Source organism: Chroicocephalus ridibundus, chromosome Z (assembly GCF_963924245.1).
Source record: "Chroicocephalus ridibundus chromosome Z, bChrRid1.1, whole genome shotgun sequence".
Taxonomy (NCBI): Eukaryota; Metazoa; Chordata; class Aves; order Charadriiformes; family Laridae; genus Chroicocephalus; species Chroicocephalus ridibundus.
This window is the reverse complement of record NC_086316.1, coordinates 84,316,607-84,340,181: the sequence shown is the minus strand read 5'-3', so window position 1 is coordinate 84,340,181 and position 23,575 is coordinate 84,316,607. Positions and strand designations below refer to the sequence as shown.

Here is a 23,575-nt window from a genome sequence, read left to right as displayed (position 1 = left end):
CCTGTGGTTGGACCTCCTGGATCCACCATCCTGTGTCATATCAATCATCATTTGAACATACCTTTTTCTCTAATGACATGATGCTTCGTGCTCATGATGCAAGCATGATGCTCATGATGGGCATGTTTCCACCATTCCAGTCATTCCACACAGCGACTTGTCCCCGCCTCCCAGTGACATCGGATGCCACAGGGATGACCCTCATGGCAGGTTTTTTTACATGCGTTTTCTCTTGCTCCTGCGGCAAGAAGATAGAAACCTTGGAGAAACCAAGCAGCAATGCTCAAGCCTTGACAAGAAACTGGTGATGGGCATGAAAAGCACTACAGGCTTCACCTCCAGGGCAGGTTTCATGAGTCGTGCTAATGGGTGCCCTTTTCGGGCTGCCCAGCAGAGATGGGTGCCTGGGTGCAGGTGAGCACCCATCTCATCCACAACAGTCCTTCCTACGGCTTGTGGTGCTTGGGCTGCCAAAGGACATCTGCACATCTTGCGGCGGGCTGCAGCCTCCATCCTTCTTTTCTGGTTGGGAACTTCAGCAGTTTGAATACTTGGGAGGGGGGAAGATTTTTTTTTTTTTTTTCTTTTTAATCTGGATATTTCCCTGGAAACCAAAGCAGCTAACAAGTCCTGCAGGGCCTAGCCTTTTTGTACAGCTGAGTTTAGGGTCAGCAACGTTAAATTACAAGGAGATAAAAGGATTACTAGGTGTTACGAGCACGTCACTGTCATGGTGAAACACAGGAACATCTCATTTTGCGGTTGTGCAAGAGACTGCTGCTTATCGTGGGTGCTCCCAGAGACCTCTGTTTGATCCGCTTCCGTATGAAACCCTGCCTGGAACCAAGTCACGTTGGACTTGTCAAGCTTTATTGAAGGGGAACAGCGCACGTGGGCATCAGATGGAGACACCGAGCGTACATTTCTTCGGGGGATTTGAAGCTGTTAAAAGCCTTTTGTTCCTGACAGCCAACATGCATTACCCAACTGTTTAGTGCTTCTCTTTTGTCCTTGTGCTTTAAGTGAATTTCCATGGATTTTTGTGGTTTCTGGCTGTACTCTGTAAGCAAGAGTACTCCTCCTGAATGAAGAGCTGATTTTTAAATATCGCAAGGGATCCCTGATGTGTTTGCCATTAAGACGTGAGACTGAGTGCAAACTCTTGAAAATTGGCATTGGCAACGTGGAACTGGAGTAGAAAACCAGCCTGAGGTTGTCAGACGTGCTGTGTGACCCTGTCCTCGTGCGCTTGGGTCAGCTTTTCTCGTGCTGTTTGCACGGGCAGCGATCCAGTGCCGATGCAAAGGTAGTGGTGCCCTTCTGCTCGCAAACCGGAATTCCTCCCTTTTGCTGGGAGCTGAGCATCAGGACCCCTTCCTGAGACACCCCATGGAAAGCAACATCGCAGGCAATTATTTATTTTTTCTTTTTATTCCTCCACTCTAAAGGGAAAAAAAATACACTTTTTCTTTAGTTGGTGGCTCCACCGTTCATTTGGGGATGAGCCAAAATTAGTTACATGTGGGCCACCGTAGGCTTCAACAGCATAACCTGGCTCTTCAGATATCGAATCAGCAAGGACTCCGTGCTTTTCCATGTCCTTCTCTGCATGAAGGGGTGTAAGCTTTTGAGTATGAAAGTAACGTGAATTAAAAATGAGTTGAGAAATCGCTCTGATGGGAAGAATATGGTCTAGTTTGAAATGAGGCTGCTTTTCGAAGAGCATGGGGATGCTTAGATCAGCTGAAGCTGTGGTTTTCTGTATGGTACCTGTTACTACTCGGAGCTGGCTAAAGGCTATTTGTCCCAAGGCTGGCCTGAAAACAACTCAGGTATGCTCAGCTTGGTGCTTGTGGACCATCAGTGTCCAGTAGGACCAGCTCAAAGCTGTTTACCAAGGGGTTTACCTGTCACCTGGTAGTATGTCATCCAGGTCCCTAGAGCATTTAGCATAAAGGGGCTTTCAATTCTTTTAGAGCATGATGTGTAAGTATTTTATAGTATCAGGATGGAGTTTTGCTTGTTATAAGACTTTAAAGGAGCTGTTGTTTTTTGTATTCTGATGTTCCTTGTGTGTGTCTCTTCAGCTCTACGAATATCCTATTGACCTCCAAGGAAATGAGCTGCCTTTCCTGCGCAATCCAGATATTCTGGTGGGAGAGAATGACCTGACGGCCCTGAGCTACCTGCACGAGCCCGCGGTCCTCCACAACCTCAAAGTCAGGTTCCTCGAGTCCAACCACATCTATACGTACTGTGGTGAGTGTCCAGGCCACACCTTCAGCTCCTGGAAAGCAGTGGGTTACAGCGTGTCCATCTCTTGAGACCACAAGCCTGTGGCATGAGGAGGGTCCAGGGGCTGTGATTTGGGGTGGGTGGGAGACATCAGTGCGTGCCAACAAGCTTTAGGTTGCAAAACCAGAGGTGGTATTTGAGGGTTGGTGCACTGTGAACTTCCCAAGCTCACGGTCCATGTATGTAACTCTTGGTGGAAACATCTTGTTAGATGAGTTTGAGGCCAACTTTGCGAGTGCTTGGCAGTCTGTGGGTGGGAAACAAAGCAGGATGTAGCAAACCACTGGAGAACGGCAGCGTGCCAGAAAGGTGCAGTCCGACTGAGAGATGTCCATAGCGGGTTTTCCTTCTGAAAGACTGAAAAAAAACCCCTCACTGCACTGCTATTTCCTTCCTTTTCTTGATGACTTTGTGGATCATTGAACTCTTAAATTCAAAGCAGAAGGAGGGCAGGCGTGAACTTGGGTTTCTCATTCCTGGGAAGGGTGGCCTGCCAAAACCATTCAAGGCAGCAGTTACCTGGTTGGCAACAAACTGCAACCTAAAAAGAAAGGAAGAAGGCAATTCAGCCATTTTTATTTAGTTATGTTGGGGAATATTGAATGTTGAACCCTCTCGCTGGCACTCAAGGTGACCTTGCTAGCAGTGATGCAGACCAACGATCCTCTAAGTGATGCGTTGCGAGATTTCGGCGAAGTGCATAGGGCTATTTGTGTGGCAGGGTTAAGGCTGGTACCTACACCTAAGTGTTGCAACTTTTGCCAAGAAAATGCTTGTCAGGAGGAGACTCTTTAGAGTAACACCCTTGAAATATGTGGCCTTCGTAGCTGGTAATAGTGGTGACTTTCTTTTAAATTTGCAAGCCTGCCTTCCTCCAAAATCAGTGAGCTTTCATTAGCGCAGCTTCTCGTGAAGGTTTGTGATAATCTTGAGTGCAGCATCGCGTTAATGGAGATTCTTAGGTTCAGACTTAGCCCATTCGGGCTTAGCAAGTGTCCGGAGAAGGGCTACAAAGCTGGTGAGGGGTCTGGAGGACAAACCTTATGAAGAACGACTGAGGGAGCTGGGGTTGTTTAGCCTGGAGAAGAGGAGGCTGAGGGGAGACCTTATCACCCTCTACAACTACCTGAAAGGAGGTTGTAGAGAGATGGGGGCTGACCTCTTCTCCCTCGTGACAAGTGATAGGACGAGGGGAAACGGGTTCAAGTTACGTCAGGGGAGGTTTAGATTAGATATTAGGAAACATTTTTTCACTGAAAGGGTTATTAAACATTGGAATAGGCTGCCCAGGGAGGTGGTGGATTCACCGTCCCTGGAGGTGTTTAAAAAAAGGGTAGATGGGGCACTTAGGGACATGGTTTAGAAGTGTTTTTTGTCAGGGTAGGCTGAAGGTTGGACTCGATGATCTTAAAGGTCCCTTCCAACCTCAGCAATTCTATGATTCTAAGTGCGGGTCTAGCTACAAAGCACCATGCAGGTGCAGCGTACCTTGTGCTCTGGCTATAAAGTAGTTGAGAAGGGGAGAAGACAGCTTATCTGGCGGCGTGATTTTGGTGACTAAGGGAAAGAGGTGCCTGATCCTAAAAGAGCCAAGAAGCAAACAGGAGCAGGGCATGGTGAGGTGAAGCAGTTGGATTAATATCCCTCGGAGGCAAGTGATGTGACTTAGCTGACCTTTGCCTTTCGATGCGGCTTAACTTCACCCATCGCGATGTTCGCTGCAGGCCGAGAGTTCCTGTGCTTTGCTGGAATTTGAGTGTGGAGCACAGCACCCGCTCCCACCCGCCACGCGCTCTCCGGAGCTCCTTACAATAACAATTTAAACTGGCAAAACCTGAAGGTACTTTGGAGATGGTGGAACTTGTGAGTGCTTCAGTTCTGCAGGGTGCGGACCAGCTCCCTCGAGCCCGTGGTAGCGCCACGCGTGGCTTTGCCTTTCATTAATTCCTGGGCTTGCTGCCTCCTCCAGGCAGGCGCAGTGTTCCTACAGCTGGAGAGGAGAGAGACTTTAAAGCTTTAATGCAGGCTCTGGCATTCCTTTCCTGTGATTTATGCATTTCATTTTGATTTGAGTACATTCTTTGTTATGGGCTTTTACTCAGAATTTAAGCCAGGGGAAAATCCAGGATATTTGTTTGGGTCTAGCAGAGCTTTGGTTGCATAGGAATTGCTTTTCCGAAGCGATGGCTCCGGCACTGTTTTGCCCTTTTTCTCACTCTTTTTGCAAAGTCTGGCTTCACACAATGAAGATTATTATGTATTTGCTTTTCTCGTCAGTTCCATATGCCTCCTCTGTAGCTGTACTGGAGCTTATATCCTTCTTATCAAAGCCTAGCACTTTGAAGGAGATGCTGAGATAAGAATTAGGAGTCCTTCCCCATTCCCTTCTCAGCCTTTTTTTTTTTTTTTTTTCCCCTCCAAGCATCATATTTAAAAAAAAAAAATATCAAAAAGGCTAACACAAGCCCTGAAAAGCCTGAAGTATTAACTCTGTGCTTGGTTTGTGACACATCTGTCTATTTATCTGTTCTAAGGTATTGTACTTGTTGCCATCAATCCGTATGAGCAGCTGCCAATCTACGAACAAGATGTCATCTACGCGTACAGTGGCCAAAACATGGGGGATATGGATCCTCACATCTTTGCGGTGGCAGAGGAAGCCTATAAGCAGATGGCCAGGTGAGTGGGCGCTCAGTCAACGGAACTGTCGAATCAAAAGCGGGCAAATACCCAATTAAATATTACAAATATGCGATTAAAGTGAAGTCGAGGAAAAGGGTATGAAAAATTCCAGATTTTCATCTCCGCTGAGAATACGGGGGCTTCTATCATGTCTTTATATCCCTGAGTTGGTATGGTATCTCTCCATCGTGGTGGCCATCTTCACCCATGGGTGCTGTAGCTTTGTCCCTCTTCTGCAAGATGCAAGATGTGGTTCCTGTGTCAGTCTCCCTTCACGTTGAAATCTCTTTGAGGTCAGGTATTTCTAATTAATGCTGCTTACCAACTTGACCCTGTTGTGGGATGGCGAGACTGCCGGGCAGGCTGGGTTGATGGGGATCTTTGTGGCCCTCGGGAACTCATGGGTTTGGTGCAATGGTGATTCAGATGGGGATCCTTCTCCTGCTGCTGCTTGGATTAGTTTCCTGGAAGAAATTCAAACCACTCTGCAAATGTCATGTTTAATAGCTTGCAGGAAACCGCATTTCAGATAATTTGGTGAGATAATCAGACTAAAACCAGGAGCTAATGCCGGTCCTCCTTGTGGAGGCACTGTGAATTTTGAGTTAGGATGTGACTGGCAGATATTTATGGGTCCTGCAAAGCAGTGTCTTCACCAGATGAGCATGGTTTGAGTTTTCCTTTATTTCTGTGTTTGTTGTGTTGCTGAGGACGGATGCAGGATTTTGTTCTCAACGCTTAGGCCATGATCTAAAAGAGAATTTGAGAGGAAGCTGAAAGTTATTGCACTGGGGATCATTTTATTACAGTTGTCTGGATTCGCGCAGTGTGTTTAGATTTGCTTGTGGATTAGTTGTGATTTTTATACACCCCTGGCTTTTAATAGCAAGAGTAAGCACTGAGCCATTCAGTGAGGATTTCAGCCTGTTTTCTGCCATGTCTTGGCTGTAGGTGGTGACTTAGGATGAGTTTCTACTCAAAGGTGAGCCAGAGTTCAATCCCAATACGCATCCGGGGGAGCATTGCCATGGGCGGAGATCAGATGGATCGTACCCAAACTCCATCCTGCAGTTCAGACCTCCTGAAAGTGCTTGTGCTTTGGGCAAAACCGCTTTGGGAAGAATTTAGAAATTTCGGGAGCCGTCTATAGAAAGAGGAAAGCTTAGGACTCTGTCCTTGTTGTGTGAATTCAGGCGGAGCAGCAAGCTGCGTGGTTCTTTGTCGAAGATTTCGGGGTTTGCTGACCAGGGTGGACAGGACGCATGGATCTAAACTATAAGGCAACTGCTTGCTCTTCTGGTGAAGTCTCTGCTGGGCAAGACTCGGTGCTTTCCTACATCCCTGCATGTTCTTTGCAGGCATTGGGGCTAACTGACAGCTCTAGCCAGAGATGCTCCACTCTGTGCGCTCGTCCTTATCAGAATAAATCTGCTTTTTTGACAGCCACCCATCGCATCTAATTCCCAGCTGTGGATGACAGGGAGCACTCTGTTTGCAAGGGGACGTGGAAATAACCACCCTCAAAGCACTTAAACAAGACACTCGCTATTCAGCGCTGCTCTGGTGCTCTCCGTCTCGGGCTGGTGTTACGGTAATTGCAGGCTTGGGTACAAAAGAAGGGTTCAGATAGGGCTGAGAAGAGATTGTAAAGTGGATTGTAGGAATCTGCCTGGTTGGTTGAAATGTGCCTTGAAGTGTAGCACGCTATATTTTAAATCTGAAAGCTTCTGGGTGGACCTCACGTTCAGTTTGATCCGGGCTTTTCCCTCTGCGGTGCTGCAGGGAGAGCGGTGGAGCCGCTTGAGCAGGGCGCGTGGATGCGGTGTCTCGTGGGGGATGGATGTGGTGCGTTGGACGGGACTTCTTTTTGCTTTTTTCCAAGTGAATTACTGATTCTGCGAGATGCCTCCTATCCACAGCTCTGCTTTAGGCAACGAGGGCGCACGCGAGCGTGGTGGGACACGGGTGCTTGGGCAGTTCAGCCATCAGGATGGAGGTCTGTGAGCGTGTTAAACCTAAACTGGTGCAAAACCATCACTTGTCTTGCAGTTTCTTAGCTTTTAAACAATGGCATTGTGAGTCCTATAGATCAGGAATAAAACTCAAACCTGCAATCTCAGAAGGTCAAACTTGCAATGTGGCTGAGAGCAGGAAAGCAGTCTCTGGCTGGCCTTCTGGGTTGGTTTCTTTCTTTCTTTATCTGGTTTCTTTTTTTATTTATCTATATAAGTGTGTGCTTGTGTACGTGTACGCATATATAGGCTTATATGTATTTTTAAAAATGGAATTACTCATTCTAACAACAAATTAAACGCAGATCACGTCATAGAAAAGTGAAAATAACAATGCGGGTGTGCGTTCTGTTTGAATTTCCTCTGGTTTTCTTTCAACAAATGTCCTCAATGGGAGTAAGAAAAGCAAACAGGTAAAACGAGCTTTCTCCGTGGAAAGTTTGTGTGGAAACAGGTAATGTTATTTGCAACATCTCTGAGCAAAAAGGTGCTGGGTCAATAACTTGCTGAAGCCACAGAGCAGTCGTCGCCGTGCGAGCTTGTCCGGCGTTTGCTGGTGTGCCCTCTCCGAATTTTGCAATCAGCGGCTTCATTTTCATGCTTTTATATATGTCTGTGGGATAATATTCATGCCGCCTGTGTGGTGGAGCAGAACTTGATTAGCTGACTCTCGTTAAACTGCTTCCTTGAGGTCAGGCACTGCGCTGGGGTAATAAACCCTGCAGGAAAAACAAACAAACAAAAGCATCGCTGAAATGGTGCTTGAGACTTTTTTGGGGGCCACAGGCAGATAGTGTGAACTCAAAGTGAGTGTGTGAATGGACTGGTGGTGCCAGCTTCTCCCTTGCTGCCAGGTTTCAAGTTGCCGCGATCCTCCGAGGGCGGACTTGTCATCCTTTTCATGAAGACCCGGAATAAGGCAGGCTGCAAGGTGTGTCAGGCTTTTATAGGACAAACAGAGCAAGGACATAATTGGGAAACGTGAAGTCACCTTGAATAACTCTTCTCCAGTGCAGAAGGCAAGGTCGTATATATATAAAAAAATAATAAATATACACATATATAATATATATTATATAAAAGGCGTAATATATGTATGTAATAAATATATATGCATATTTTAGCTTTATTAGTGGCCCAGAGCACACTGGGGAGACGCGGTGGAGGTGACTGAATGGGATTGAGTTGGATGACAAGGAAAACGGAAGGTTCTCTGTTAAATGAGAAAAGTTAGAGGCAACGAGATTTTTAATTCTCTGGGCTTCTAGTATACCGTTGCCACATAGAGACAGGGTGCTAGGGCAAAACTTAAGACTTACTGGTCTACAAGTGTTATTGAAGTTGTTCTGTGCCGGTAGGTTCCGTGAGATGGGACTGGGGGTATCTTCACAAGTGGCTGTAAAACTCTGCTGGATCCTGTGTCTAGCGTTGTCCCATCATCACAAAAATGCCTATTTAAAAGAAAAATAAATAAAAACATGTGGGTAGGCTGGGCAGGGGGCTGCAGAGGGTGTATAGCAATACTTAATCCCTTTTTTTGAGATAAAAGAGTTTGCAAGGCATCTGAACACTTACTGTGGTTAGGGCACGTGTTAAAACTCCCCTTTAAATGAAAGCTTCTCCCAAAGAGGATGCTTTGCAGCGAGTTGATTTGCAAGGACTTGCATGTAAAACAGCTTAAAGAAAAAAAAAAAAAAAGGCAAGTGATTAAAATTCATGTGTGACAGCCTCTAATTTTTCCGCTGACCAGCTCTTTAGAAGCTCCCTGTCTACGCGGGGTGAGGCTAAGCGCGCTCGGTTCATCAAAACACAGTATTGTTTGAGGCAAAATACCCAGCATGGAGTTAATTTGTTCCAAGTGCTGCTGCCAGAGGTGCTGGAGTCAAGTGTTGGGGTGATGGAAGGGTGGATCGTTTAGCGATTGCTAAATAGCTGGGGCTGTGGGGTTCGAAGCAATTAGTGCTTTGGGACACATATTATCTGCAGGGCAATGCAACCGTCTCCTCCCCTGGTCTTGCTCTCCTGATACGACGTGGCGAGGTGCATTGGGTGTTGGTGCCTTTTACACCTTTGGGTGCTGTGGAAGGTATTTGCATTCCTGAAAGCGGCCTAAACGCTTCAGGGGAACATCCAGGATCCCTCAGAGAGGCAGCGCAGTCGCCGGTGCCCTGCCTGATTGCTTCTTGCTTTTCTTAGAGGAACAAAAGCTCCCTTGTGTGCCCAAATCCCGGCGGCAGCTCTAATTTCCTTGTGTGTCATCACTCTGGGCAGAAGCCTGGAGTCTAGCAAAAATTCCCCTTGAAACTTTATTTCTGCTGAAATCAACCCAACCAGCAGCTTTCCACGCAGGAACAGGGATTGTTTCTCACTTCTCGCCCTGACCCACCTTCCTCTTGATGAGTATGTCCCGTCAGTTGTTACCAGCTCCATGGAGGTGACCGAAGTTTGCACGGTGACGGTGCAACGCCAGCTTCCCACTCCCAGCCTTTGGGGGCCTTATTAAAGGTTAGATGTTCTCCTTCGTGTCTGCAGCCCCCTTTTTCTTCTCCAGCTTGGCTTGGTGGTGCGGTCACAGTGTTGTCTCCAGATGCTGAGCTCTTAGGAAAATCCCTGCAGTGTGCTAAAGTCGTGGGTATATTTGTGTGGCTTTTCTTTCTTTGGCTCCTGTCTCTTCCTTTAGTACCAGTTGGGTTCACTTTGGGGACAGGCCAGGACTTGCTACTCCAGCTAAGGTTTCTTAATGCCTTTTTTTTTTTTTCATATAATGCATTAAGCTTAATAAAATAAAAAATCAAACAGCGCTAGGTGGTAGCGGTATATAGTACGAATAGCGTTGCTGTGGGTGACGGGGCAGGAGAATGGGCCCTCCAAAGGCTGCCAAACATCTTTCAAAAGTGGGGAGCGAGATGGTCTTTGCTCAGATTGTAAATCAAACGGTGAAAGCATCGTAAAGCCCTTGCTGTATACGCTGTGTGTTTTCCAGTTAGCGCATCTGGATCTTGCCACCGTAGCAACGTTATATCACATACGTGGATCTTTTAATTAGCAAATCATGGCAGCAGTCTGTGTCAGCTAATAAACACAAAATAAGCGCGATGTTCAAATCTTCCAGTGAAAAAGATCTTGGGTAATAAAGGACTTGCAAGAGCCTCGTAAGAAGCATGTGTACTGGGTGACAAAGTAAATACCGTGCTTTTTATTTAGTTGTACATCCATCGGGCTGATGCTTTTTAACAGATGCATGATGTCTGCAAAGCCGTTGCATGTGGTCCGACAAAAATATCTTGATCTGATCCATGTGTAACTCCCCTAAATTGGAAATGCAGAATGTTTTATTGTTCTCCTGCCAAGAGCGTGAAAGGGCTCTGCAGACCTTAACTGACCCTTGCAACACTGGTGGGAAAGCAAGTGTTCTGGTAACCTGTTGGTTAGACTGGAGTTTCCTCCTTCCCAGCGGGAGGATCTTCTCGCAGTGGTGTCGGTAGTTCTTGCGGAAGGAATAAAATGAGAAATGCAAGAGTGATTTGGCAGTTCAGCTTCTGTGTATCTGCGCCGCAGGTCTTGTGTGGCTCCGTCGATGCTGGATAACCCCCCGTGTCTGCGATTCAACCCAGGGTCAGCATCTACCGTGTGATTCCCAAATTATAAGTTGTATGGAAATAGCGTGTCTTCCCTTTTCAGCCCCTCTGCAAGGGCAGGTGTGCACTGTTCCTGGCACTAAATGCTCAAACACCTGGACTGCAGATGGGTAACTCTATTTAGTAGTGGCTTTCCATTTTTTTCTTTTTTTTTTGGAAGTTGGTGCACCCAAGTCTTACATTCCACTGTCAAAAGTGTATGTAAAAAAAATTTCTGCTTGCCTACACCAACAGGCAACACAGATGATGCTGATGGGGTTGTGCATGGCCACAACTGGAGAAGTCTCCAGGGAGACCTTGTAGCAGCTTTCCAGTATCTGAAGGGGGGCTATGAGAAAGCTGGAGAGGGACTTTTTATAAGGGCATGTAGTTGGAGATCTGGGCAGAGAGAAACCTTATGAAGTTCAACAAGGGCAAGTGTAGGGTGCTGCACCTGGGGAGGAACAACCCCATGCACCGGTACAGGTTGGGTGCTGACCTGCTGGAGAGCAGCTCTGTGGAAAGAGACCTGGGAGTCCTGGTGGACAACAGGATGACCATGAGTCAGCAATGTGCCCTTGTGGCCAAGAAGGCCAATGGCATCCTGGGGTGCATCAAGAAGAGCGTGGCCAGCAGGTCAAGGGAGGTCATCCTCCCCCTCTACTCTGCCTTGGTGAGGCCGCACCTGGAGTACTGTGTCCAGTTCTGGGCTCCCCGGTTCAAGAGGGACAGGGAACTGCTGGAAAGGGTGCAGCAGAGAGCTACAAAGATGATGAGGGGACTGGAACACCTCTCTTATGAGGAAAGGCTGAGAGATTTGGGTCTTTTTAGTCTGGAAAAAAGACGACTGAGGGGTGACCTTATCAACACTTATAAATACTTAAAGGGTGGGTGTCAGGAGGATGGGGCCAGGCTCTTTTCAGTGGTGCCCGGGGACAGGACAAAAGGCAATGGGCACAAACTTGAACGTAGGAAGTTCCACCTAAACATGAGGAGGAACTTCTTTACCCTGAGGGTGGCAGAGCACTGGAAGAGGCTGCCCAGAGAGGTGGTGGAGTCTCCAACTCTGGAGACATTCAAAACCCACCTGGACGTGTTCCTGTGTAACCTGCTCTAGGTGACCCTGCTCTGGCAGGTGGTTGGACTAGGTGATCTCCAGAGGTCCCTTCCAACCCTATGATTCTATGATTCTATGATAGGACAAGGGATAATGGCTTCAAACTGGAAGAGGGGAGATTTAGATGAGATATTGGGAAGGAAATCTTTGGTGTGAGGGTGGTGAGCCCCTGGCCCAGGTTGCCCAGAGAAGCTGTGGCTGCCCCATCCCTGGAGGTGTTGAAGGCCAGGTTGGCCGGGGCTTGGAGCAACCTGGTGTGGTGGGAGGTGTCCCTGCCCAGGGCAGTGGGATGACCGTTAAGGTTCCTTCCAACCCAAACCATTCTAAGATTCTATGACCGCTCTCTTTTCTGCTGTGGGGTGCAATGCTGGAGCTGGAAATGAGCAGAAGTTGCAGCGTTGACCCTGCCCATAACCTAATAATAGAGGCGGGGAAGAGTGTGGGCACGGTGGGAGATATCCTTTGATAGCACTTTAAATTTCAAGCTTTACAAGAGGATTTAAAACCATACAATGAGAGTGCGGGTAGGAGTTGAAAGAGAGATTAACCCCCGACGGAGATGTAAGAGGAATCAGGCTGGCACAATAAATAAGGCTTAATGCTGTGTTATATTAAAGGCAGGGAAGGGTTTAGGTCTTCTGGTGAATGAGGCTGGGTCGGGGGGTCTGCCCAGCAGGGCTTTGCAGGAGTTACCGTCTCAGAACTAAAGCTCTGGTCTAAAAAAAGGGTCAGAAGGAAAAAAAACCCCACTCAATAGCCTTGAATTTGGAGAGGGAAAAATGGAGGGGGATCTCTTTTGTTTAGAGTTAAAAGTGGGCTAAGGAGGAGGGGAGAAGGTTTTGGAAGAGCTATTTCATAAACATGGTCTTAGACCTCAGGCTTTGCAAAAGCAGCTGGACGCAACGTCTCTAGAGGTGTGATATAAAGTTAAAAAAAGAGGGAGAGATGCCAGGTAATGTTTCCTACTTGCCCTGCTATGGGAGAGGACAGCGATGCTCTAAGTGGTCAGCTGAAGATTTTTTTTTATTTATTTATTTTTTTCCCCCTTTTTGGCGATTTGGAATGAGAACGATGCTATTTGCTAGCAGCTTTAATCATAAATGAGACATCCCTTATAGAAAAATCATAAATACTCATAATGGGACACTGCTGGCACGGGAGAGCTTAAGGTACAGACAGGTCAGTGCCTGACGAAGAGTAACGATTGCACGTGTGAAATATCACCGACTTGGAAGGAGTCATAATAGGCTACATCAGACGCGTAATTACTGCTGTGATGCGGGAGAACCGTTCGAGCTCTGAGGTGTGAAAGCTGTAACGCTAAATATCATTGAACATTCAAAACCGGTGTTTACGAGCATCGTAATTATATCAAAGCACAAAAACTTGCCATTGTCCTTGCCCACCTCCCAGTCACTGCTTGCTGTCGTGAAGTTCTGGAGACCTCAGGATGGGGAGAACCCTGAGCGTGCACCCATGAATTTCTTAAAATCTGGGGTTTTCCTAATGTATATCAATTGTAATTAATTAGATGGCAGTGTAGGAGTTTTACAAGCATCAACGGCTGATGACGGTTGAGGTAATGAAGGAAGGACCTTCTTTCTGAGACTGCCATGGGGTGGAAGAACAACTGACACTGTCCTCCTGGTGCCCTCACTGCTGGGGTAGCATCACCCGAGCTTGGGGAGCAGAAAGCCGGGGTAATTTTTGCCCCCAGGTGATCCATTCTGGGAGGACGCAGTACGAAGCCTCCTCTGTCTGCAGGGCTGCAGTGCTCCGCAGGGGCCAGCTGCTTGTGGGTGGCTTGGGTTGGACCCAGAGATGCTCTGTGGTGCCATCCCGGCGTAGAAAAGAGCATCAGGGTGCCAGAAAGCTAATAAAATTGGCCGGGTGCATGTTTTGCTCTTGTTAGAAACGGCACACAAAAGAATCGCTGACCTCGTTTCAGTGTGGCCGAGGAGCTTGTGTTCTTCCCCAACGGGGTGTGCAAAGCATAAATCCTGGGAGAAGGTCATCCTTCCTGCCTGCCCTCGGGAATTGGTGGAAAGATTGGAGACAGCTCAGCATTTTGCAGAAACTTTTGAGTGCACAGGATGTTCTTTGCTATTGAAGGGGCATTTCCAACCCGCTGCACAAAGCAGTCCAGGGAGAAAGTACCTTAATGAGCTGGGACCCAGTGGGACTCCCACCACTCTCGCGGGAGGAGTAACTGGTTTGCTGGAGCATCGCATAAAAGCGCTCTGACCTCTTCAAAGACATCTTAATTGCACCATGGTGTTTGATCCTGGTGTTAGAAGTGTCAGATTGATATGTACAGAGGGAAGGTAATGCTTTGCGCTGCTGGTGGCTGCCGCAGAAGATAAGGTTAATTTGCACGTTACCTGTGCTTTGAGCATCGTGCTGCCTGCTCATCCCTTCCCATTCAGGGCCAAACTGGTTCTTTTAGGCTTTTTCCCAACAATTGAGAGATCCAACGCCATATTTTCTCTCTGGCCTCTTGCTAAAACCCAGCTGTGTGTGAGCAAATTGGCTCCGAAGCTGCCCAGGTTGGACCCTGGGGGGTACATCATACCTGATGCATCTTCTCGAGAAAGACCCTGGATGGGTTGTGGATGATCTAACATCCCTTGGGGACACCTGTAGCAGCTGAGTGACATTTACACCAGGCTTTGGCATTGCTGAAATGGGATATTGCTGTTTTCTTTCTCTATTTTGTTGCGTGAAGGTGCAAAGTTATCTTGACAGTTGTGATGGTACTGGGTTGGGGGAAGGCCTACAGCAGCTCTGGGGGCTGTTCTGGCCAAAATGTATTTTGGAGCAGTGGGGGGACCTGTGTGGGTGGAGGTTGTTGGTGAAAAAATTCATTCTTGTCCCCCATCAGTATAAGCCACTGTATAAAAAGAATTATCTACCTCAAAAAAAAAAGAAGAAAAAAAAAAAGTTGCGTCGGGTGATCTGTGCTATTTATGAAAGATACAGTGTAAAAAAGCCCTAGATGAATATTTAGCAGCAGATGTTTGACAATGCAAACAGAAAGCACGTCCTTAAACACTCTTGTTCGGCCAAATGCTAAATATTATCTCTTTGATTTTTCTCAGAGGGAAAAATCTAACTACCCCAAAGTTGTATTTTCATATTTGTGTTGACTGACAAGGCCAGGCGTGGCATTCTAAAAACCCAAATTAAAGCCAACCCTAAAAACCCAACATAAAGCCAAATAAAACAAGCTGCCGCCGCTCTGGGCGGCAACACCGCTCCAAATTCCAGTTATCCCACGGAAATGGGAATGATTGCTGGCTTCGGAGACTTTCAGAGGCGGCTCTTCTCAGCGTTACAATGCTGGGTTTTATCTTCATGATGTGCAACTTCTGTTTGTTCGTTTGAAGGCAGAGTTAGACCGTCCCCGTTTTTCATTGCCATCGTTGGGACTTGGGAGGATGCAATCCAACAGTCATTAAATTATTGCGTTTTTTTGTATCGCTCACAACGCAATGTAATAACCACAGGCGGTTTTAGCCTGCAGAGCACTGTCAATGCAGAAGTGTATCAGAGCCTGTTGTGCGTCGGGGCTTTATGGGCGTTCTCGCTGTGGTCAGGCTAAACTCAAACTACCGTCCTTAAAGCATTTTTAATCTTCAGATTGCTTTATGAACACTAATCCTCCCAGCATCCTGAAAGAAGTAGGTTAAATATGATTTCCACACTGGAGAGACTCGTTGACGCGTTCCGCGATGCGGAGAATTAGTGTCGGATCCGGGATTAGTGAGTGACCCCTGATAATTATGCACAGGGTCTGGCTCTGCCCCTGTTTGATTCAGGTATTTTTCCCTCTTGGAGGAGCCGTGTTTTTAGCGCGACTGGTTTTGCTCTCACTGCCGAGATCAAGATGAAGTTGTGCAGTGGTTTGCTTCGAGCTGTTGGTGCCAGTGGTGGCTTTCTGAAGAGACGACTGTGAAAACAAATCCTAGAAGCTCGAGGTCCCTTCTCGTGGCTTTATGTTTAATTGCTTTAAAGAAAGCTGACATTGGAAAAATTCTGATTGTGATTTAGGTTTGGAGAACATTTGGGGTATATTTATCTTCAAACACTCCCGCTTTCAAACAGCGTTGGTGAAAGCTAAGGATCTTGGATGTATATATGTGCACTGAGATGTCCCCTATCTCTTCTTGACAGAGGGGTGGTGGGAGCCGTCACTGTCCTTGGGTTGCACCCCTTTGCTGTTGCCATGGCTTGACCAACCCCTTTCTTGGAGTGAGGAGTTTCCAGGGAAGTTCAGCCCTGACTTAACCAGGTAAACTGGTGGAAGATCATATATTACAATGACTAATGACATTCCCAGGCTGAGAACTGCATATGGAAATGCTCAGCCATGTTTCACCTCTTGATTGCTCTGATGCAACCATAATGGGCACAGCCCTTAGTACAGTTGGAGAACCGTGTCCAGTTTGGTGGGCTTGAAGTTTGGACGCTTCTACGCACCTTTCCCAGGCTGTTTGGAGGCACCTCCGAGGGTTGCGGTGTTCTCTGCGTTGCTGCGGGTGAAATACCAACTGCTTAAACAAGCAGGGAAATCTGTTTCCTCAATGGAAAAGCTGGTAATTAGCAGCTAGTCCTAATCAGCACAGGTATCTGAAGTGTCCATTCTCTGCATAGACCACTTCTTTTCTTTTTTTTTTTTTGGCCTCCGGCAGCACCTTTAGATGTTGCCCTAGTAAAAGAACCTGATGTTTTTCCACACATTGTGAAAACTCCAGTGACTGCCTTATTTGTTTTGCTGGGCTGAACACCTCGCCCATCTCTCGCTGGGTGTGTGGCCAAGGGTGAGAGTCTCGATGGGTATTGCTCATAACATGACAAATCTCAGCAGAAAAAAGAGGCGTTACGCATCTCCGTAGCAGCTTATGAACGGGTATTACCGCTTGAAGAAGGCATGTTGAAATAGCAAAGTGAAACAAAACACTCAGATTGCACAGACAGATGTCGTTCCATAGGCTGTATCAGATGCCACCAACACTTGGAGCCCTCAACTTTGGAGGTACTATCACCCCTTACATTGAAAAATAGTCATGGACTTTGTTCTGGTTGGACTTCTGCACTTTGATGGTTTTGGAAGAGTCTCTGATGGATGGAGGCTGTAGTTCGGATCATGGTTTTAGTTTTCCAAGCTGTGGATTGTCTTGGAAAGCTGTTCTAAGTGAAGAAACAAAAGTCCTGCAGCCCCATAGGGATGAAGGTTGGGGAATTGCATCTTTAAGTGCCTCCTATCTACTTTTGAGCTGTAGCAGTGGCGCGTGGTGGGAACAGCATCTTCGGCCATCATTGAAGCCTGATCCCCGTTGCACACCCTGCGTTGCTGGACAAGCGTGAGCATGTTTTGTGCATCGCGTGAGCTGTTTGCCATGGGGAGAAGAGCACTGATGCACATCATAGCAGCATAACAAGCCACGGCAGCAACCCTGAGGTGCACAGGAACCGCATAAGTCCCAGGAGGAGATGTGACAGCATTACCATGCTGCAGCAGAGCCGGTATTCACCCATAACACTTCATTTTATCCAGGCTTTATTTCCATAATGTTTTGTTTTTTTTTTTTTTTTTTTTTTTTTGTGTGCTGATGCTGCCAAAACTGACTGTATTTCAAGCAGCCATATTGCTACGACACCTGCACAATAGCAAAACAATTCAGTATTTTTTATTCCATGCTGAATACAAACAAGTCCTGCCTGGTTTTAACTATTTCTGTTCCCCGAGCAGCCTGTTTGCTCCCAGCCGCTCTGTGGGGTTCGTCTATATTTCCCTGCTGGCACCAGCAGTTGGTAACTTGTACACAGAAGAAGGGAGAGTCTTTGTAGCCTTTATTCCTGAAGGCTTTTATTCCTGTAGTTGGAAAAGAAATTCCTGAACATGCATTTTCCACCGAAAAAAAACCAACAACTGAAGGGACATGTTCCTGCAAATGCAGGAGCTCAAGTGGCTGTGTTGTCTTGGTTGGAAGCCAGCAGCTTTTTATTTTATTTTATTAATATAATACAACTCCAGAAGTTTTCTTGTGCCACGGAGAACCCACCTGGCCCATTTCACGTAGCAGCACATCAGCTGTTTGGGCAAATTCTTGAGAAACCCTGGAAAAATGTGACCTGTCAGAGCGTCTGCTATAGCAGTAAGCGGTGTTGGCTGCGTATTTTATCACTAGGTTCAGTGTCTATTGGAGAATGACGGTACTCTTAAAAAAACAAAAACAAACAAACAAAAAAAAAACCAAACCAGAGGGGAGGAATAAACTACTCGGGATGCAACATAAAAGGCAGTTTGTGATAGGACTTGAAGCTCATGGAGACCGTGGGTCTGGAGAGCTCTTTGGATGGGCTCCCTGGTGGGTTGGTCTTTGCTTCCTCCAGCCGGGCACACCCCAATAGCTGATATGTAGAAGTTATGAAAGAGGTCAAAATCAGTAATGAGAGGTCTTAATTATGAATCTTAGATCAAAAAAAAACCAGGTTACAAAATATTACCTTGTAGCAGTGCTGACTGGATGTCAAATAATGCATAATTCCTCTTTTTTGAGCTTTATTGACGTCGTTCAACTGAAGTCTCTCCCGGACTGATGTAGTTTTCCTCTTCTGGCTTAAAGAAAAAAGTGGTAGGGAAATGTTTTCTGAAATGTGCTGCTTGGGCAGTACCTGTCGTGCTGAGAAGGGTAAGAAGCGATAATTCTCAAGTAACTTTTATGCGAGTGCAGCTCTAAGCCAAGCCACCTTTGCATTTGCAGGGCCAGCACTTGCTGGCAGAGATCTTGGTTGTCACCTGCCGGAACCAGGACAAACCTCTTATTTCTGCTTCTTCCTCACCACTGATGAAGGATAGTCTGTTCATCCGTGCTCCTAGCCCATGCCAAAACCTCTCTCTGCCTCTTTGTAGCTGACTTTTATGCGTTGCATCCTGCTGATGGCCAACATTGGGACGTTCACTGCTGGAGCTCAGCAAGTGGTTGTCCATGAAGATGACCAAAGCAGACGCGAAACTTCTCATCTACTTAACTGAAGCTAAATTGCTGCCATCACCTGTCCCAGGAACCGCTGCTATGGGTTTATCCAGCATACTTCTCTTTTGGGTGCTTAGTCATCCTTCCTAACCTTGGACCTGGCATTGTTTTTTTTCTCCGTTGTGTTCATGTGTCTGGTGGCTTGTGCTTCAAAAAGAGCTTTATCGCACACCCATGGAAGTTTAAAGGTGCGAGACTGGCGTGTTGGCGCCCGTGTGCCTGGATCCGGGAGAGTCACTGTGGCCTCGCCAAGACGTGTGGAGGGCACGCAGCCGTGGCTTAGCAAGTCCTGGGTGAGATGTGCAGGCTGTCCCCACCCGGGTTCAGTCACCGGGAACACCAGCTCTGGGTTTTTGCTTACCTGGGTGAGGTTGTGCTTGGTTCACGGCTGGTATTTCTGCATTAACTGCCTCATAGCTGGAGTGGTTGGAGGTTCCTCTTGCCTTCCTGCTGGTGGATGCCCAGGAGGGTGGTGGAGCTGGCCAGGGCATGGATTAAGGTGTACTTTATGAATCGATCCTTGAAAAATATTAACACGTCTGGAAATTAGCTTGCCAGTCCTCTCCTGATGGAAGTATTGGAAAGTTGTGGTTTGCACTAAAATGTTACATGTTTGACTTGACTGAGGTTCTTCTCCAAACCAATTATCTTGAGCCTAGAAGGAATTAGGATGTCCATGTCTCACAGTGGGGGAAAGTAATGGTGTGATGCTGGAGTATGTTTGTATTTTTATTGAGAGTATAAGAGTCGTTCATGGCAATCATTTAACCTCAGTTCTCATCTCTCGCTGGTATATACCTAAACTGAGTATCTTAAATTGAAACGCATTTTTATGGTGTTTCCTGATGTCAAGAGAGCTGCAAGGCGTAAATTTACTGGTGCAGTTGGATATAGGATTTTGAGTGCCTGCATTCAACTGTGATTCGTGAAATCCGGGCAGAGTCTGGGAACTTGAATTTGATCTTATTTAAAAACACAGTCAATTACATACTTACAGCTTACCCAATGGCTCTGATGTTTTTTGTGAGCTTATATCAAATCCTGAAGTGAAAACTCTCTTCTTTCTCAAAGTCCGTGGCCAAATTGCAGAGGTGCCGGGTTTGCCGTGTGCCGGCGGAGCCCTGAGGACCCGATCCCACTGCAGCAGAGGCACTTGCTCCCTGTGCTGGCAGATCTTTGCCTGCAGGGATGTAGTTCTGGAAAAAAAGCTCCTCTTATTGCCTTGGCCCTTCTCTATCTTGCAGCTCAAGCACATTAAACCAATTATTTATTGGGATGCATCTAGTGGATACCATGTCGTGCACCCACGGTGGGAAGGGGCAGGGTATTTTAATATAACCGCGACGACTTGTGCAAAGTTTTTTGCGTGAATGATTAATTTTGTGAGTAGAAAAAGGCGTTTGGATGAGTCACGTGCTCCGTGCAAGGCTCGGAAGCTACAAGAGGTGATGCACCCTCCGCTTTTCCACGCAAATCCCGTGCCCTGTAGGTATCTGGTGGTCTGTGCCAGTTCTGGCGGCATCTGAGCTGCTCCTGTGACCCAGCACCAGCCCAGGCGGCTGCTGCCATCACGGCTGGAGAAGGGTTTGCGGCAGCCCCTCGGTGTCAGGATAACGCTTCCCGCTCCTACCGAATATTTTCATACGTGCAGATAAAAAGGTCGGGGGTGTATGCGCATTTGAATTTTGTTATCCTGGTGTTGGTACACCTGTATCCTTTTGTAAGCAAATTGAAGGTGTGCTTGGAGAGGGCAAGGCTGCCGGAGTCCTTCTTAAAAACTACTTTGTTCTGCAAAGCTTCAGGAGCTGAACGCACTTGACTTAGTGATGTCTACCAAGAATTGCTTTTAAACTCTTCATCCTCTTTTTCTTAGCCCTTTACAATTTGTCAGGATTTGGGGATGGATAGATGGTGTGAGTCTGATGTCAGAGACATGCTTTGCATTATTGTTGTCAAAGCTTTAACCAGATTGTTCCTATAATTGCATAGTGACTTTTGCTATTTCCTAATTATAAGGTGCTTGATTTCACAACTTCAGTATTTCTAACGTATTTGGAGCGTAGAGGAACCTTTCTGGGTATCTGTGTTTTAATAGCTCAGCAGTAGGCTGCTCGAGCAAGTTTCACGACTAATTGTCCATGTTCTGTTGAGCAAAATCTCAAACGCTTGAGTGAAGGTGTTAGAAGGAAAGATTAAATATATAATATTAAAAACTGATGTTCAGCCAATGCCTGTTAACAATTCTCCAGACAAACGCCAAACAACAGAGGTTTGTTTTTGCCGCGTGTAAGGAATAGACTTCCCAACACTGGGCTACGTGCTCCAGGGGTGAAGAAGGCAGCGGTGCTTCACGCAGGGGTTCATCTCCCGCTGTCTCTGCAAGCCTTTGGAGGTGTTCAGGGTGTCCTTTACATCTTAGCTGAGATGTATCGCAATTGTGCATCATTCGCTGTTACTTTGGTAGAGTCCAAAATAAATCTGGTATCCATAATGTAGGTGGTAACGAGATGAGGGAGATGGAGACATGCGAAGATGGAAGATTGTCGTGTGATGTGAACAAGCTATTAACAAGGAAATGGATTAACTTACAAAAGCTTTTCTTCTCTGCTGCAATAGGGATGAGAAGAACCAGTCCATCATCGTGAGTGGGGAGTCTGGTGCTGGAAAGACGGTCTCTGCCAAATACGCCATGCGCTTCTTTGCAACCGTCGGCGGTTCTGCCAGCGAGACCAACATCGAAGCCAAAGTCCTTGCGTCGAGCCCAATTATGGAGGTAAAAGCTGAAAAATTTCCTTTATCCTGCTTTGAAGTCGTCATGGTGTCTGTCCAGAAGTCACAAAAACAATGAGAGCTGTAGGGGTTTGTGAGCCAGACCCGATTTGCAGCCTCACAGCAACCCTGAGCTGATGTGAAAATATAGAAATATGCCGATAACCTGTTTAATCCACCCACTTGCTTCTCTGTTTGGTCTTGAAGCTGAGCCCACACGTTCCCAGCACAGGTCCAGCAGCTGGGCTTCGACGGTGCTCCGGAGCGGAGAGCCCGAGCGGTGCTGCCGGCACCATCAATATTTTATCATCTTGACCTCCCTCCTCCTTTTGCCACTGCATGGTACCTCCTAATCTTCTCTAATGGTGAAAGCACGAAATAGAAAAGAAAGGGATAAATCTATTTGAGATGTTTCAATGCAGTTTCATTTTTTGTCAATTTTCTGATGCTGTCGATCATTTAGAGGAATAACAAGTCCTATTATAGGGAAATTGCGGCTCTGAAGGAAAAAATATCCTTTTATAAATATAAAAGAAAGGGAAGGAGGCTTTGTTACATTGCACTGTGACCAGACGGGGAAATTAAAGCTCTGAGTGCCTAAATCCCAGTTTCCAAACAGATTTTGGGGTCAGAGTGCCTTCATTTGCAAAATGTCCGAGTCAGCGTGAAGAGAAGATTTGGGCCTCTCCAAAGTCAGTTATGGACTTCAGACTTGTGTGACTTTTTTCGTTTAAAGCAGGAGCTCGCAGGGCCGCTGTAGCTGAGCTTGTCCTGCGCTTAATCTTAGCCTTGGTGTGACCTTAGACTTGGCTTAACCTGCAGGGAGGCTTCCCACCGCAGTGGCTCGTGGCCAAATTGTCTAATAGTCACGGAGGTGGTGGCTGATCCAGGATGAAAACCAAGCCCCCCCAGCCCGAGAGGCAGCACGGGTGGTCCGGCATCGTGCTGCCCGACATGGGGTGCAAACTGGAACTGTAAACCAAGTGGTGGTGCAGACGAGCAGTTAGAAAAGCCACGCGGGTGTACGGCTGGCAGAGGACGCTCCACGGTCTGTCACAGTGTGGGCTTCCAGTCTTTTTTTTTTTTTCCTCCTCCTCCTGTGCCTCTGTGAAATGTAGCTCCAATACCTGGGAACGCTTAAAAGCATCCAAGGAAAAATTCATAGCGCGTGCTATTCTTCTGTATGACCCCATAATTTTATGGCTCTAATTTTCTTGCCTGTGTTCAGTTCTGGATATAATTTCTAAGTGCTGAGGCCAGGGAAACTTGTCTGTCTTTATTGGAAATTGAGGAGAACGTTGCCCACGCAAAAACCGTAAAAGAGAACTGCCTGGTTTGCAAAAACCCCAAAGTTTAAATGTGAAGATGGAGTAGAGGGAGGTGTGTGTCATGAGATTGTCCTTAGCAATGAGATGTGTCGTTTTTGATTTACGGGACGTACAGCCTCTCTACTTCATAGACAAGGAACTGAAGATAAGGTGATGATGGTAATTTTGGATTGTACAATATCTAGTTGTAGTCTTTGCTGTTGGAGTTTGTGAACCTCTTATTTCCCTGGGGGATGGGTGTTGGGCTCTGGGCAGAAATGGAGATTGGGTGCTCTGCCCCTGCCCTGCGGGTCTGGGGTGCGTGTTGGAGGTGAGAATTGGGAACTCTGGGTCCGGGAGCACTGGGAGCGATGGGGAAGGGTGAGATGCAGTGAATCAATGGGCTCTGGGGGAAGGAGGCGCATTAGCTAGCAGAGAGGTCGGGTTGGTGGTGGATGGATGGGGCAAGGAGCAGGCAGGGCTTGTTGAGGTCGTCTGTACCCTTCGAGAGGTGCATGAGGGCCCGTTCCCTTTCATCGCTTCTCCTGTGTTTGTTTGAGGCTCCTCATCTCAGGGCGGGGGAATGGTGGTAGAAAATAAGGCTGGTGTAGCCGTGAATGAGAATATCGACTTTCTCTGGCCCTCTTGAATCGCAAGGAGTTGCTCCTTTGGCTGCTTGATGGATTCCCGTGTTTGCAGTGCTGCCCTCCCGATGTTTGCACATGGGCTGGATTCT

At 47.0% G+C, this 23,575-nt stretch overlaps 1 protein-coding gene across 4 annotated transcripts in view; it reads left to right on the top strand.

Moving 5' to 3' along the window:
• The window catches only part of MYO5B (myosin VB), a 159,354-nt gene that overhangs the window by 30,771 nt on the left and 105,008 nt on the right, over positions 1-23,575 (top strand). For all 4 annotated transcript variants that reach the window (XM_063319465.1, XM_063319464.1, XM_063319468.1 and 1 more), the window contains exons 3-5: positions 2,088-2,259; positions 4,830-4,974; positions 21,380-21,536. In XM_063319465.1, coding sequence (XP_063175535.1) covers positions 2,088-2,259; positions 4,830-4,974; positions 21,380-21,536 — 474 coding nt within the window. The remainder of the gene's footprint in view (positions 1-2,087; positions 2,260-4,829; positions 4,975-21,379; positions 21,537-23,575) is intronic.